Source organism: Solea senegalensis, linkage group LG17, assembly GCF_019176455.1.
Source record: "Solea senegalensis isolate Sse05_10M linkage group LG17, IFAPA_SoseM_1, whole genome shotgun sequence".
In the NCBI taxonomy this organism is placed as follows: domain Eukaryota; kingdom Metazoa; phylum Chordata; class Actinopteri; order Pleuronectiformes; family Soleidae; genus Solea; species Solea senegalensis.
Genome location: NC_058037.1, coordinates 647811 through 663561, shown reverse-complemented (window position 1 = coordinate 663561; position 15751 = coordinate 647811). Strand labels below are relative to the sequence as shown.

General features: G+C 43.8%; 1 protein-coding gene across 5 annotated transcripts in view; it reads right to left on the bottom strand.

The window, feature by feature from the left end:
• Positions 1-15751, bottom strand: part of rev3l (REV3 like, DNA directed polymerase zeta catalytic subunit) — a 48926-nt gene that overhangs the window by 11653 nt on the left and 21522 nt on the right. For 4 of the 5 annotated variants that reach the window (XR_006362109.1, XR_006362110.1, XM_044048837.1 and 1 more), the window contains exons 4-14: positions 14719-14873; positions 13293-13422; positions 12840-12934; positions 12029-12133; positions 11225-11309; positions 7440-7585; positions 6981-7112; positions 6603-6840; positions 6216-6358; positions 2019-5802; positions 2-891 (exon numbers count right to left, since the gene is read on the bottom strand). Coding sequence is in view for 3 of the 5 variants with exons in the window: in XM_044048837.1 (XP_043904772.1) it covers positions 2-891; positions 2019-5802; positions 6216-6358; positions 6603-6840; positions 6981-7112; positions 7440-7585; positions 11225-11309; positions 12029-12133; positions 12840-12934; positions 13293-13422; positions 14719-14873 (5903 nt within the window). In the remaining 2 variants the exon portion in view is untranslated. The remainder of the gene's footprint in view (position 1; positions 892-2018; positions 5803-6215; positions 6359-6602; positions 6841-6980; positions 7113-7439; positions 7586-11224; positions 11310-12028; positions 12134-12839; positions 12935-13292; positions 13423-14718; positions 14874-15751) is intronic. The other variant, XM_044048838.1, reaches the window with a different exon arrangement.

The following is a 15751-nucleotide window of genomic DNA, read 5'->3' as shown; positions in this document are numbered from 1 at the left end:
CCCGCAGATATAGGCGAGCTGCACAGTGCCTCCAGGTCGTCCTTGCTTCTCTGACTCCTGCTCAGGAAGGGGGTGCTGGACAGGAGATGGGGACTCGTCCTTTCATCTTTCCTGTTGCTGACATGGAGGAATGGGGGACTATCGTTCTGCCCTTGTCTCTCTAAGGAACTGGGGAGTCTAGGTGACAGTGGTTCTGGAGAGTTTTCATTCTGCCTGTTTTTACTGGGCGGGTCCAGGCCTGAGGGGCTCCACTGACTGGACTCCTGCCATGGAGGCAAATCCGGGGATTCTGGAGAGGTGCAATTATCCACATCATCATATTTTTCTTGTTCCTTCTGCTCAAGATCCACTGCAGCTTCATCTGAAAGTGGACTCAGCTGTGAGGCTTGGTTCTTCACAGGAGACATACTTAAAAACAGCCTCTGTTTCTTTCTCCTTTGAGTCCGGATTGACGAAAGGTTCCCGCACAAATCAAACTTCACTGCTGGGCAGCAGGAAGCAGTTGGCAGGCTGGATTTTTCCTGGTTTTCCTCTTCAGTGTCCAGCAAAGTCCTCCTGTTCTTCAGCAGCTCTGTGTCTCTCTGCCATTTCTGTAAGCAGTCGTATTGTTTCTTTGCTTCCAGCCACAGACGCACACGCTCCTGGTTTGGAGGGTTATTGCAAGGCAGAAGAATGACCTTCTTGTCAATAGCTGAGGACGGTTGAGGCTTGGCTTGCTCTGAGGCTTTAGCTCCCTGGGCTTGAGAAGATGAAGTGATGATGGCGGGGTGTGTCATGGCTGAGAAGGCTGTCTTCCAGAAATGAAGACCCTCCATAGAAAGGTCTCCACTGAACTCCGCTAGCTCCTTAGTGAGTCTGGTGCCCACCGTCAGCTTACGCCCGCCAACCTCCCTGGAGAGAAGACAGGGGCACATGATTAGCTCATTTATATTTGATGAATTATTGTTGTTGTTTTTAGAAAATACAGCCTCCTGAAGTTAGAATGATTTGATAACCAATAAAACAGGATCACTGGTTTGGTTGAACAGACAGATTGAGGTAAGTGTGGATTTGTCATTTCCATGGATTCAGTTTAAAGTCTGACACCCGCAGGATCATTGCTCGTTTCCAAACGACACAGCTGTTATTTTCACGCCCAGTGCTCACACTATAATTATCAAATGCACTCACATTCATCAGTGGATGAGTTTTGTTTGGGTGCATGGTTGGAACATTGCTATAAAAACCTGGTCTACAGTCAATAGTACAGTGTTTTCTTGGTTCTTTAAATGCGCAGGTGAGTTTACAGTGCACGCTTCATCGATGCTCCTCTTCTTCATCAGTTATATGTTGGTGCATTTCATTAACCTGTGCAGTCTCATGGAGTTGTTGCTGGGACAGCAGCTCAGTAGAGGCAGATTAAGATTATTCAGTTTAGAATCAAAATAACAAGTGTCTCAGACATATAGTAAGAGGGCGCCACACACACACACACACACACACACACAGACACTTCTCTCTCACTGGAGCAAAAGAAAAGGTTGTAAACTGTGATAATTACTAGATCATTTGAAAAATACTGTGATTTTTTTGTCGGTCTGTTGTAAACACTGCACACACCATGTCAGACTGTGTGTTGTTGAATCAGCAGTAAAACAGTTTAGTCATGGAGCGGAGGAAGAGATAGTATCTATAGTTAATGCATGGCTATGATACAGTTCAGTTATGGTTTTAATCAAATGTCACCAGTGGGGCTCTGTAGTCTTAATTTCACTGAGAACAAAAGGCAAAATCTTCATTTTTATGCAGATTACCTCTGATAGAACACTCACGTGGACACACATTGTTGGAGTTTAAAAATGCAGTTTTACACATGGCCTAAATAACAATGAAGCACTATGCAAAAATACTGCACATACAGTATTTCATTTAAATGGCCACTTTATAATCCATGTTGACTTGAAGGGCTTTTCATTTTACATTTACATTTATTTAATTAGTTCATCTGTATGCATTACACAGTCATTTATTGGTCTTACATTGGTTTCCCAGGCGCATCAGAGGGGTCACTGCAGAAAGGCTCTTGAAAGGTGGCCTCTGACATCTCCAGGTCCAGCAGAGTGTTGAGGATCTCTTCCCTGCTTGGAGGGGACATGAGGGGCTTCAAGACATGTGCTCCACCACCCGCCCCTCGTAGCAGCTGGACCGCCCTCCCCTGGGACAGTGAGCTAATGGATCTGGGCGAGCTGCTGGGTGTAGTGGACGTTAGTCCGTCAATTCCCTCCAGAGGGTCTCCTGTTGGTGAGCCCTCATGGTTAACGAAGGATGCTGAGCTTAACGTCAGCGGTAAGACGGGATCAAAAACAGAAAAGAGAAGCTCTTTTCTCTCACAGTGAAAGTCTTGAAACGGGCTGAGGGTGTGGGCTTTACATGGAGAAAAGCCCCAATCCCTGCTCTGGATTCTCTCAGAGTCGAGGAATGAGAGGTCGTTTGATTCAAGCTCCCCTTTCTCAGGTTTATCGAAGAGCTCAGGACTGACCGGCCTTCTTTTGTGCCAATCACAGACCTTGTCGACGTTTTTCTCTAAGCTTGGCATGTGAGCAGACACAGCTTCCTGACTTACATCACTCAGAAATTTCACAGGTAAGATTTTATCAGTCAGGACAAACTGGCTCCCACTATATGGGCTGGAAAACTCAGTCTGATCAATGGCATTTATATCAAAGTTATAGTTGTGTGGGAGCTCTGGCGACAAGCTGTCCTCCATTAAGTTGCAAGGGTCTAGGCATGGTTCTGACAGAACCAGGGGTTCATCATCTGACATGCTGTCCTTCAGAACCACAGTCAGATTTGGCTGAGTACTGCTTGTCTTGCTTTTCTTAACCCTAGGCTTTTTATCCTTGGGAGAGGTAGCTTTTGGGGCCCTGGCTTTACGTTGCGTGTTCGAGGGAGCTTTTCTGGATTTAACTGATTTAGTAGAAGGATCTAGTAGTGCTGCAACCTGAGCTATGGCAGTCGAGTGACTGTCTGTTCCAACCGTTTGCAGAGGAAGATTCTGTCCCCGATGCCTCTTCTGAAGAAGCTGCTTGAGGACAGCCAGGCCTGAGGGGATGACCCCATTCTTATGGCCCGACTGCTCGGCGGTTTCTGTTTGTGCGTCTTTATTGTCGACCCAACCAGCAAGAGCAGATGCTGTGCACGCCTCCTGTGAAGCCTCCGCCTTTATCACGGTGGTCTGGCAACTTTGCTGCTTTAGCTGAACCAGTGGTGAAAGGCTTTGGTTGACCTCCATGATTGATGTCTCACAGTCCTCAACCTTTGGTTGTACAGACACAAGCAGTGAGTTTGAGTCTGTTGTGGACGTAGATGACTGAAAACTGCCCTGACTGTTGCTATCTTTGCTGACTGGCTGTTGAAATGGAGGGACCTCTTGAGAGGAACTCTCAGAAGGACGCAGGTCATCCTCTGGGAAAAGGAGTTGAGAGTTTTCTTTACTTGACTCATGTTTTTTGGGTTCCTCAGTTTTCTTTTTGCGAGACCTTTTAGATTTTAGGGTGGTTGGAGAACATCTGATAGCACCTTTGGGAACATCCTTAGCCTTTTTCTTCTGCCTTGGAGCACCGCCACTGTTTTGCTTACATTTCTCTTTTTTGGGTTCAACTTCTTTGGGCTTAGGAGATGACCTCACTTTCTTTTTACTCTCCACAGACTTCTTAAGTCTGGCATGTTGATACCTACTGTGTGCTTGTCTGGTTGAAGATACAGTGCACGGCTTGTGAAGAACAGCAGAGCCAAGACATGGGTCACCAAGTGGGTCTATCAGCTGTTCTGATCTGTCCATCACAGGGTCACTTGGGGACCAACAACGTGGGGGTGTTGAGTTTGTGGGACTTGGACATTTATCAGAGAGGTAACCCAACTCCACCATGACATCATTGTACTCCGAGTCATGGTCATCAGCTAGCTCACAGTAATTTGGCTCAGGGGGCGACAGAGAGGACAGATTTGGACTTCTATGACAGTCTTTAGTCCTCTTAACTCTTTCACCCTTTCTGACTTTCGGTGTGGACGAGTTGCTGAGTGTTTTCTTATTGGTGGAATTGACTCTTGTCTTTCTTTTGGACTGTTTCTTAGCCTTTGGTTCACAAACAGGAAACGTGACTGCAGTGGATTCCGGCACCTTGGGCCAGAAGTCCTTGAGAGGAGCCATTTTATTGTACTGATTTAGCTTATGAGGGGTCAGCAAAACCAACTGTTCCTCTGCACTTATTTTGGACATCTTCACAAGCATGTTTTTCTGTCCTTTGAACCGATTAATAATAATGTATTTGATTATAATGGGAGGCTCTTTCTTGCGCCGTTTATGGACTTTTACATCCTGTCCACTGAAGACAACACTGTCCTTCTGCTTGCTATCCTTGGCTGGGGCTGGGTTTTTAGAACGCATGGAACTTGAGTGCTCTCCATCCTCACTATCACAAATCATCTTGCGTTTGGCCCTCAGGGTATATTTACTACCAGGCAGGGCTGAAGGTTTGGTGCAGGTGACTTTAGCAGACACATCTTGCAATGGGCTTAACCTGTCCTCTGCTGTGTCTTTAGCTGCTTCTTCAGAAAAACAGGAGACAGTCATGGAGTCTGTGACAGACAGCTCTGTCAGTGGTTCTGTCATTTCACTAAGACACATTTCATCTGTTTCCACCTCTTTTGTGAAAAGGACTGTGTCTTTAATGAGCTCATCTTCCACTGGCACAGCCTCCTTGGACTGTTCATCTGAAATTGATATCTCTGTGTCCACAGTCTGTAGAAACTCAGCTGAGGTAAGGCTAGTGCTAACATGGCTGACAGAGGCGGTGCTTTCAACAAAGCTTAATTTATTCCATTGTCCTGTCATTCCTAACCTTTTTTTGTTGACCTTTAGTCTGGACTTGCGAGGCTGAGCCTCTACTGTTTTCATACAGCACTCTGTCGGCTTTTTGCTTCCGACCTTCTTCCTCCGAAGGCAGTTTGAGAGGATAACACTGGGAAAGAACTTGTAGTGTGCTTCCTGCTGAGCCATGATGGTCTTCTCACTTTTATTTTCCTGATAGTCCTCGTACTTGATTTTGAGTTCACCAACATCTCCCTCCTCTCTGTCGTGGGTCATTTCTTCCTCATGATGATCAAGGAACTCGTCCTCTTCCATGGGTGATGGGGCTGAGGAGATGCTCCTCAGGATGGGGGTTTTAAGGTCTTTCGGACTCAATTCCTGCTCTTTCTTGGATGAACAGCTTCGAAGCTCAGAGTAACAGAGAGAGAAGGTACTGTGGTTTTGAAGAATGGACAGACAGTTTGTTTCAACATCCTTCACGCTGCCATACTTCTTCCTGTTTTTGGTGAGCTTTCTGTTAGCAAATGAGAAACTGTCTAGAGCTGTATCATCTAAGGTTATAGAGGTTTGCTTGTCATAAGTGTACAGGGGTCGGATCTCCTCTTTGTCTCCACAGACAGGCGACATCTCATGGTGACAGGCTATTTTGCAGGCGATAGGGTGCTTAACTGGAGGGATGTAGGGGATTTCCTTGTTAAGCTTAAACCCTGTGGAACTTTGATTACTACTGTCCTGGCTGCTTTTTGATTGAAAGTGCTTGTCCAGTGGTTGTTCTGTGTCCAGAACATGAACTGGTCTGTGCTCAGGGTGCTTGCACTCCAGAAGGATCTTAGCTGAAGACGGTGGCTCCGGGTGAACAGTCTCCCCAAGAATAGGATTTCTTTGACCATGCATCTTCTCTGTGACAATGAGAGAAGACTGGGTCCTGGAACTACTGTCCGTTAAGGAGGAATCTATGAATGAAAGAAAAGAGGTGGCACATGAATGAACCTTCACGTTGCACATTCATTATTATATTTAGTTACAGCTTTATAAATAGTGCTGTGGTAGAGCTTCATTTAAGGATAAATGTAACCACAGGTACGGATGCATAAGAGGAACGTGTGCACCACTCAGTCGCTGCCAGTGTCGCTCAGCGTCACTACTCAAATGAATAAGGGAAACTTGGGTGGCAGTTACCTGGTTAAAGAAGGCGGAGTTTACAGCAGGTAAACACATGTTCAACACATTTTGTTCTCTATGTTGTGAATAAATTTGCACTTTGAACTTTTCATGGACATATAGATATTGTCTTGTAATATCCTGATTATCACATGATTGTGTATCTGATCACGAGGTACCCGCCCATAATAAAGCGATGACTCACCACTGTTCTCGTCTGCTGCTCCGTCGAGCTGAGGAATCGACAGGTTGGCGAACAGAGAGTTATTCCCACTCCACTCCATTTCTTCATCAGAGGACTCCAGCTGCTCGTCACTGAAGCTGTCCTCTGCCTCTTTCACACCACACCTGTTCACACAGGAATGACAGCAGCACTGATTACACACACACACACACACACACACACGAGCAGACACTGAACACACTCAGCTAAAGAATTCTTTGACACCTGCTGTTGTTTGCCATACAGGTTCAGAGGGGGCAAACAACTGTGCCAGAATGAAAGATCCAAACCTTAAAGTCAGTGGCCTCGATCAAGGCTACAAGCCCCAACCATGAATATGTGAAAGTGAATAAACCACAAACTTCTTGCCTGGGTAAGAATGAACTCTTGGAAGCATCGTTGTCCCATCGCTGTGACATTAACATGCTGAGTTCTGTCTCTTCTTTGTCCCGCTGTGGCCCCGCCTCCTCCTCATCACTGTTGCAGTGGTAACTCCCAGCACAAGAACGAGACTGAGACTGGGAACTCTGCCGAACAGGGGTCCTGCAGAAACCGTCGTCCTCCAGGCCGGCCAGCAGGTCTATGATGGCATGGTCCTGGCTGCTGTCTGCACTCACAGAAACACAGCGTTGTGTGACGTCAGGTACTGGAGCACTCAGCCCTCCACCTGTGACCTGTACCTTTAAACACCAGCAAAGTCACAGTCACACAGATGAGACTGTGGAAGAGGATCTGTGTCAGACGTACCGTACAGAGGTGAGTGGCTGGATGTTTGGGACTGTGGCAGGAAGGTCTGACTGTTCTCCAGGAGACTCAGAATGGCCTCCTCATCCACCACAGCCTCCTCTGGGACTTTACCGCAGGTCCTGAGGTCTGAGTCTGGGGCAGGAAGGCAGACGTGAACACAAATGTGGTTCAGTGTCACTGTCGCTGGCACCTTCTGTGCTTCTACAGGACTCGGCAGAGTGTCTGCACATTAGGCCTTTGCTAATCACACAATTACCACTGCTGCCAAATGCCAAACAGTCAGTCAAATCAAGAGTGAATAGTACAGACTGTGTGTTATGTATAGAATAGAATAGAACAAAGCAGGAACACAATTTAAACATAAAATGTCAAATGTACAAAAGTGAGTTAAAGAATGGCATAAAGGATCTCATGAAGAGACGTGAATAAACCTATTGCTGCTAGTCTTGTTCTCTTCACCTTGCTGCGTGTCCCTGTGAGCTTTGACCATATTAGCAGGGGTGCACAGTAAGTCCTCAGCAGTCAGGGGGTCTGAATGGAGACTGAGGTCACCCAGAAAATCATCCTGGTCTTCCTCATCATTACCCACAGACGAAGCTTGTGTCCTGAACAGAGAAACACAGAGAAATTCCAGCTCTAATTAGACATTTTACAGATTATTGTTGGTTGAGAGAGTCTAACCCTCAAAGCTGTCGACAACACAGGAACTGTGTTGACCAGACGGTCAGTGGTTCGCCAGCTCCCTCAATCCGCTCCTTTACTGATACTGGCCTCACCGAGCAAATCACCACACTAAAATATGAATATGTAGATCTGGCAGCCATTCATAAGTTAAAGACATTTGAAGGGAAGGGCCATAAAGAATATCTATTTTAAAACTGTCTTCTTATTATTATCATCATTATCATTATTTTTATTATTGTTATTATAAGTTCTGCAGTGTCAACAGTTGAAGAGATAAGTCGGGGATTTGAACCACAGTCTGATGAAACACAGTGAAAACCCACGGGCAGCACAGAGAAGAAGAACACAGTGAATACTCCAGAGACATCAGTCCACACAGAAACACAGCACTGGGCTAGATTAAAGGAACAGTTGAGGACTGAAGTGAACACAGAGTCAGTGCTGACGACACTGACAACACAGGGTTCATGCAGTTCATGCAGTTTAAGACTTTTTCTCTCTGTAATCAGTTTCATCTATAGAGCACAACCATACAAATGAAATATACAAAAAGTCTCAGCAACAGACTTCAGCCATTGCTGAAATTCAGGGATCTCCAACCAGGGTCCAAAAACGTACATTTTCCCATGTCTGACGATGTTGGACTTTATTTCTTGTGATTTTCGGATATTATTTCGCGCCCGGAGGAGGAGGAGGAGGAGGAGCACGTTCTCTGTCGCAAGATGTGTGACGTTGTGTACGTGCGTGGCCCTGAGACAATCTCGCATCGTTTGTTTTTAACCAATAAATACATTCATGCATACTTTGTGCAGTCAAGCAACATTAATACCTCATGAAATCGTGATTAAGACTTTGAAATACTTTTTAAGAGCCCGCAGACACTAACAGACTCAACAACTCTAAAGGACTGACCTGATAAAAATGTAGTCCAGCTCCAGTGTACACTATCTTAGGAGGAAGTTTAATGGTAAGTATACGTTTTGTAAACCAGAGCTCATGTGTTCTTTTGTGACTTTGGTCTTTAAAATCCTTGCTCTGGATTTACATAAACAACACAAACCTACAGAACATGGACCAGCAGTAGACCAGCAGACTTTGGTGCAGAAGCGTAAGAGGTTTACAAGCTTCAGTTCCCACTCTCATGGCAGCAGTAACTGTAAAGCACAGACTTTTTGTGAATCTATTTTTCCTAGTGTTCCTGTTGGCAGCCCTGTGTGTGTGTGTGTCTGTGTGTGTGTGTGTGTGTGTGCAGCACAGTCAGCACTGATGTGTCAGTACCTCATGCTACCACACGTCAAAAGAGAAGACGTGATCTTCTCTGCGGCCTCATGTTCACCCGTCAGACTGAAGGAGAAAAGAGAAATCCTAACGTGACGAATGGCAGCTGATCTAAAACATGGCTGTCGATACATAAAATGGACGACTTGGTATCAGCTGTTTTGAGACTTTTCCTGCAGTGCAAGTGTCATTCACACAGAGAGCCCACGTGCACATGCCTCTGCCATTCCTTAATTAGTCTGCTTGGTAATGACTTTAGAGGCAACAAGGGAGGGAGCCTGGCAGGCGTCAGGAGATTCCAGCTGCAATTAACACATTTCTCACTGCCTTCACGAGATCTGCTCGGCTAACACAGATTAAATAATGGACAGAAAGAGTAGGACGAGGACACACTCTCTGATTTAAGTACAGAGGAACAAGTTAGGAAACGAACACTAGCATCTGAATGAATTATGTACATACTAACTATATAATATAATATAATATGTACAGTGAGGACCAAACATCAGAGAGCAACCTCCCACACAACTACACACAGAGGGTCCAGAGCTACACATCACTGTCACTGTTCTCAACAATAATGTTATGATATAACATTATTGTTAGTGGCCTGAGCCAAGGAACCTTTTGTTAATCCTTCAGATTATTATTCGATCCGTGGCTTTCCCGTCATTTTTGAGCGGGTTAATGTGCATAAAAACTCCTGAAACGTGGCATGGAGGTCAGGTCTGGCCAAAATGAGATATGGGCATCGTTCCCGGAAACGTGTGTTGCTCAAGGGCTCTATAGCGCCCCCTAAAGTGTAAACAGGCTAAATTGAGTCCAACTGAATTTCCCCAAACTTGGTGGAAAGATGTTATCGACCAAGACGGACAAAAAAGTCGACCGTAACCGGGGCCTCAACTCAACAGGAAGTCATTTTGAGTTTTGGTGTCCATTTTGGCGATATGCGACCTACGTAAATGAGCAAACTCGTCCGAGCATGTTTGTCGCACCGACATAAAAAAACACGCCAGTTTGTACGAGTCACATCAAAGGTGAAGAGTTGTCGCTACCAACATAAACAACGTTACCAACATAAACAACGTTACCAACATAAACAACGTTACCAACATTAACAACGTTAACAATGTTAACAACGTTACCAACGTTACCAACATTACCAACGTTAACATTAACATTACCAACGTTACCAACCTTAACAACGTTACCAACGTTAACATTGCCAACGTTAACAACGTTAACAACGTTAACAATGTTACCAACATTACCAACATTACCAACATTTAAAACTCCAAAAGCACACAGCACACGTAGCACGACACCATGCTCACAGATGGAAAAATGCTGTATATTTACTCGGGCTGTCAACGTTAAAACAGCTGAGATTAACACCAGGTGAGGGATTGTTGGGACGGAACCATGAATAAAACAAACCTGGGTTTATTAACAATGACTCTCTCTCTCTCTCTCTCTCTCTCTCTATCATGACAAATGTGAAGGTTTAGAGTTTTTAAGGACATTCTCAGGGGCATTTTGTGTTGTGATGTTGTTGCATAAGGATGACAGTCGTCCATGTTGAGCCTTTATTTTAAACCTTGATAGGCCCGAGTCTCTTTGAAACCACAGTGGTCTCTGTGTTGTATCTAAATGAAAAGCAGTTCATTCATTCATTCATTCATTCATTCTTTAATTATCAGCACAAAAGAAGGATCATGAGAATGGATGGAATCAGCAGAGAGGTGCCAGTGTGTGTGTGTGTGTGTGTGTGTGTGATATCGCAGTGGTGAATGGAAGCCATCTGGATCAGATGCAGACGCATGCACAGCTAACTGTGCTTTTATTTATAACAGGAAATAGCTGTGGTAGACGGAGGGAGGGCAGTGCACCCTCATCAACATCATTTCAGTCTCTGCTTCCTTCTTTCTCTGCTCCCACCCCCTCAGTACATCTGTTTTGACTTCACTTTCCCTTCCAGCCTTCCTGCCTCTGTTTTCATTCCCTCCCTCTCTGCCCTCCGAGGACGAGGGAGCCGGAACAAGGCGCTGACGCACAGGGAACCGAGGACATGCAGTGGCTTCATTATCGTCAGGCACAGAGAAACCTGAGACCACTGTGGTTTCAGTCGATGGGAAAATTGTCTCATTATGTGACTGGAAGCATTTGTGCTTATGTTCATATGCTGTTGCTCTCTGTGGTGAATTCTGACTTCTCTGAAACGTCTGATGATCAATCACAACAACAACAGAACGGAGGCGGGACGAGAACATGGAGAAACTTACACGTCGAACTGGTTCTCCTTCAGGATCTCCTTCAGTCTCTTCAAGAAGATCTTCTCGCTGTCTGTCGACGTGACAAAGCCGCGATCTGAAACACAACAACTACTTTATTATGACATACTTCACTCCCAGAATGTGTGAATGAAAACATTGTCCCCAGTAAAGTGTAGTAAAGTAACAGACTAACCCGCGGGATTTACTGTCAGTCACAAAAACCTCTAAACTAAGAATGAATTTTACTCTTAAATCCTCAGTAATAATCAAATGTTCAGGTGCTTTTAATCGTCACAGGAAAATACTGATATTAGAGAAATGCACTGAGGGGATAACGCCTTATAACGTATCGCCTGGATTTCCAGGAGGTTTCGCAGATATTCATTTAAAAAAACAACGACGCTGAACTGTAGTTCAGTTAAACATCAGACATCCTGAAAACATGCGTTCATCTCCAACATTCATCATGTCTCTAATCTCAATATTTAGCAGAGTCTGTGTGTGTTTAGTGACCGCGCTGCTGTAAGCCGGCGTTCAGCTGTGTTTCTGTCAAACTAATGTTTTTAATGAGAACCTTAGAACCATGACGACCCGCCCACAGGGAACAGGTCCTACAGTACTGGTCTGAACATGGATGTATGATGTAGGGTCGAGCAGAGTGGAAAAGTGTCAGAAGTGACTCTGTTGTCATCAGTGCTCTCTGTGATGGACATTTGTGTTATTTTGCCAGTAATGATAGAAATAATACACATAAAATACTGATCTATGCATTTAGTGCCTGGACATGGTTGAGGTTATTTTCCTCTTCCTCACCTTGTGACTCGGGAGTTTGGATCTGGGTGGCCTGGTTCTTCTCTCTCCTCCTCTGCTTCTCATCCTCCCAGATGGCCTGCAGCCCGGGGTTCCTGCCGATCTGATCTGGACACAGACAAATCAAAATCACGTTTTAATAACGTCCTTTTATGGTCATTATTAAACCTGCAACAGCACTTTTTTTATGTAACATGTGACACAAACTCTCCAATAAGTTTGTTTACGCACACACATGCACAAACATCCATGGATTAGGCTTAAACAATAACTCACAAAACTTCAACAATGTTTCTGCAAACATATTTTAGATACAGCGTGTATAATAATAGTTGTTGAATCTGCTGCTCTGTGTCCGGTTGTTGGTTCAATTCCATACGACGCAAAGTCTGTCAACACAAACCTATGATCACTTTTTGAACATTTGCATCTATTTGTTTTTGCCATCAGAAGCATGAGAAGCATGAGAAGCTTCCTGATTGGTCAGTCGCACTCAAAGCAGGAAGCAAGGAGAAGAAGCTGGAGCGGAGAGAGCTGTCATATGATGTCACATGACTCTTTATGACTGTGGATTGTTGAGACTGTCGTTGTTTAGCATAATTTAGACACAGCAGCAATGTAAGATGAATGTTTTATAGACCTAAAGGACACAGTTATTACACCTCCTCTCTATAACCAAACACAAAACACAATTTGTAAACAATTTCGTGTTGCAAATATTTAAAAAGTGTTCAAAGTTGTTTTTTTTATTTCATTCAAATCCATTAGTTTGTACAATAGACACGTGGAACAGTCAAAGTGGGCGGCAACTTACTTTCAATCTCCAGTCGGTTGAGGATGTCGACAGCGACGGCGTCGACCTCCAGCTCACACGTGCTCTGCTTCTCCACCTCGTCCAGCAGTAAGGAACTGTTCACACAAACATCCTTATGAAATGTGTTTATTTTACCTGTGTTGACACTTTTATTTATCTAAACAACACACACACACACACACACACATATTTTAAAATAATTGAATCTTAACAAAATATTACAAAACCTTACTATTACGATAATACTACAATACAAAAAAGAATGTACCTTTGTTGAAAGTGAACTGAATACATTTTTAGTTTAAACGAGTTGTTGACAAACTATAACCATTAAAGAATATAAATAAAGAAACACTGAGAAGTCAAGGCAAAGAAATAAAGAGATGGAGTTAGAAACTGGACGAGTGACTGATTGACTTGACGTGCAGCTGGGTTCAGCCTGGACTGACTCACCAGGGTAAAGTGTTCTCCTCCCAGCGGACAAACGTGCCTCCCAGTGTGCTGTCATTGAGCTTTGACGTGCAGGGACTCTTGCAGGGGCTGATGCTGGGACCACTGCTGTGTGTTTGCCTGTGTGACTCTGCTGCGCACACACACACACACACACACACACACGCAGTCATGCTTTGTCAGTTGACAGTGTGTGATCATCATGATTGACCTTAAAATCATAACCTGAGGACACACACGTCAACTTTCTGCTGGACATCCATTTGTCTTCTGTTGCTTAAACTCCACCCACCGCAGCACGAGTGTCTCAGTGACGACACGACTCCCGATCACAAGACAGCAGCGTGTAAAGAGTGACTGCACTGCTCTGAAACAATTCATCCATTATTGATCGATCACTAAATGAATCCACAACTATTTTAATAAACGATGAATCGGTTTGAAGCTTCTTTTCATGACAAGACGTTTGAGAAGGTCATCATTTCCAGGTTTGACGAACACAGAACCAACATTTTAACGTTTTCTGACATTTTATGGACCAAACGATGAATCGACAGTTGAATCGATCATGAAAATAATCGTTTGTTGATCAAAACACTGAGTAGATGTGGGAACATCAGCACATTCAAATATGACAGGACAAGATACACAACCGTGACGCATGCTCAGTGCGCTCCCATTGCAACTTTTAGATATTTGATATACTTTGACATTGAAGATCTCTGATTTACTTATTTCATGTATTTTATTACTGAATTTTTTTATTACTTATAAAATTGTATTCCTATTGTTATAATTATTATTATTGTGGGATGGAACTTGGTAGATTCTGATCTGATACAGATCATTTGGTTCAAATCCGATGAGTTTTGTCAGAGCTATTTATTTATTTATATTATTATTATTATTATTGGAAGGAGATACAGTCGATTCAAACTGTATGTGAACATACATCACTGACTCATCACAGGCAGGAAATGTGACAGGAAGTGGGCAACAGTATGATAAACCAAATCATTAATGACATGAAACTGTCTGTCTCCCAAATGACTTCCAGGAGTTTCTGTTATTTTTCTTTAGTGTTTCAAAAAGAAAATCTGGGTAAAGCAAAGGGAAATAGGAAAAATGAAAGCACAATGTGCAACAGCAAGAGAGGGCAAAGGAGCAACCATGAGACAGAGACAGACAGACAGACAGACAGAGAGACAGAGACTTCAAAAGAACACAGAAGTGACACAACTGACCAGACACTGAGGATGAGACACGCCCCAAAAAAGACAGAGCGTGAGATTTGATTGAATCAGTTATGTAATTAGAGTGAATTCTCATCAGTTTTGATTAGATGATCATAATCATCAGAAAAAGAAAACCAGACAAAAGTGGAGAATCCCAATGAGTCGCACAAGCAATCTCTGTCGTCATCAGTTACCTTTGCTCCTGCGGAACTTGACAGCTCCCAGGTTTACCAGGTTCATGCCATAGAGGTTGTAGTCAATAAAGAACTGCAGGAGGAAGGGGATGTGGCCCTCGTGAGGCTGGTAACTTTTGCTCATCACTGCTCCGCTCTGCAACAGTTCACACACTCTGCAACAGACAGATGAGAATGAGTCCAACACAACAGGAACCATCATTTTACATACTGTATATGTGTTCAATCTATTGTTAGACGCACGAGAACACGTCAGATCTCAGGCGTCTGATGCTGTGGATGCTGCGGTTCATTACGGCGCTTCCAAAAAAACACCAGTGCTAGATTTAGTTGAAATGTATGAATAATGACGACGGCATTAACTCCACTTGGGCCTGATTTCTTGTTTTTCAGCATCACCTGAAGTGACTGATGCTACACAGTGCTCTGGAGGCGTGGCTTCACAGGGAAGTCTGAAGAAAGGGGCTTGGACTTTTGAATTGAAAATGTAAGCTTCAATTGTCTAACTGTTTTTCCAGGATCTCCAATCCTACATTTAAGAGATGTTCTTTGTGCTCAATGAAAACATTTGTTATTTGTTTACTCTATTAATCAATGGAATAATCGCTAGAATACTCAATATTTTTCATAGATGCATGAAGCTCTTCAGTTACTTGTATCTCTGTCACAAGACTGAAGGAAGTGAATGAGTTATTTCTACATGCATGCGTGTGCATGCGCACACACACGCACACACACACACACACACACACACACACTTCAACTACATTTACAAGCAAAAATAACCCGTATATACAAACGTTGTTTTCCAATACTTGTGTACAACCCAAATCAAAAACATAATGAACTCTAACAAACTCCATGTTCTGTCCTGAGAAACATGTTGTTCCATATTAATGATGAGATATCACAGATACAATAATGTTGTGGTCTGTTTATTTGTTACCGTGGGAAAATGATGTCTTTATCGATGGGTCACGGTAAAAGGCTAAACAGACTGTGATATCTGTATCAGCAGGTACTGGAGTTTGTG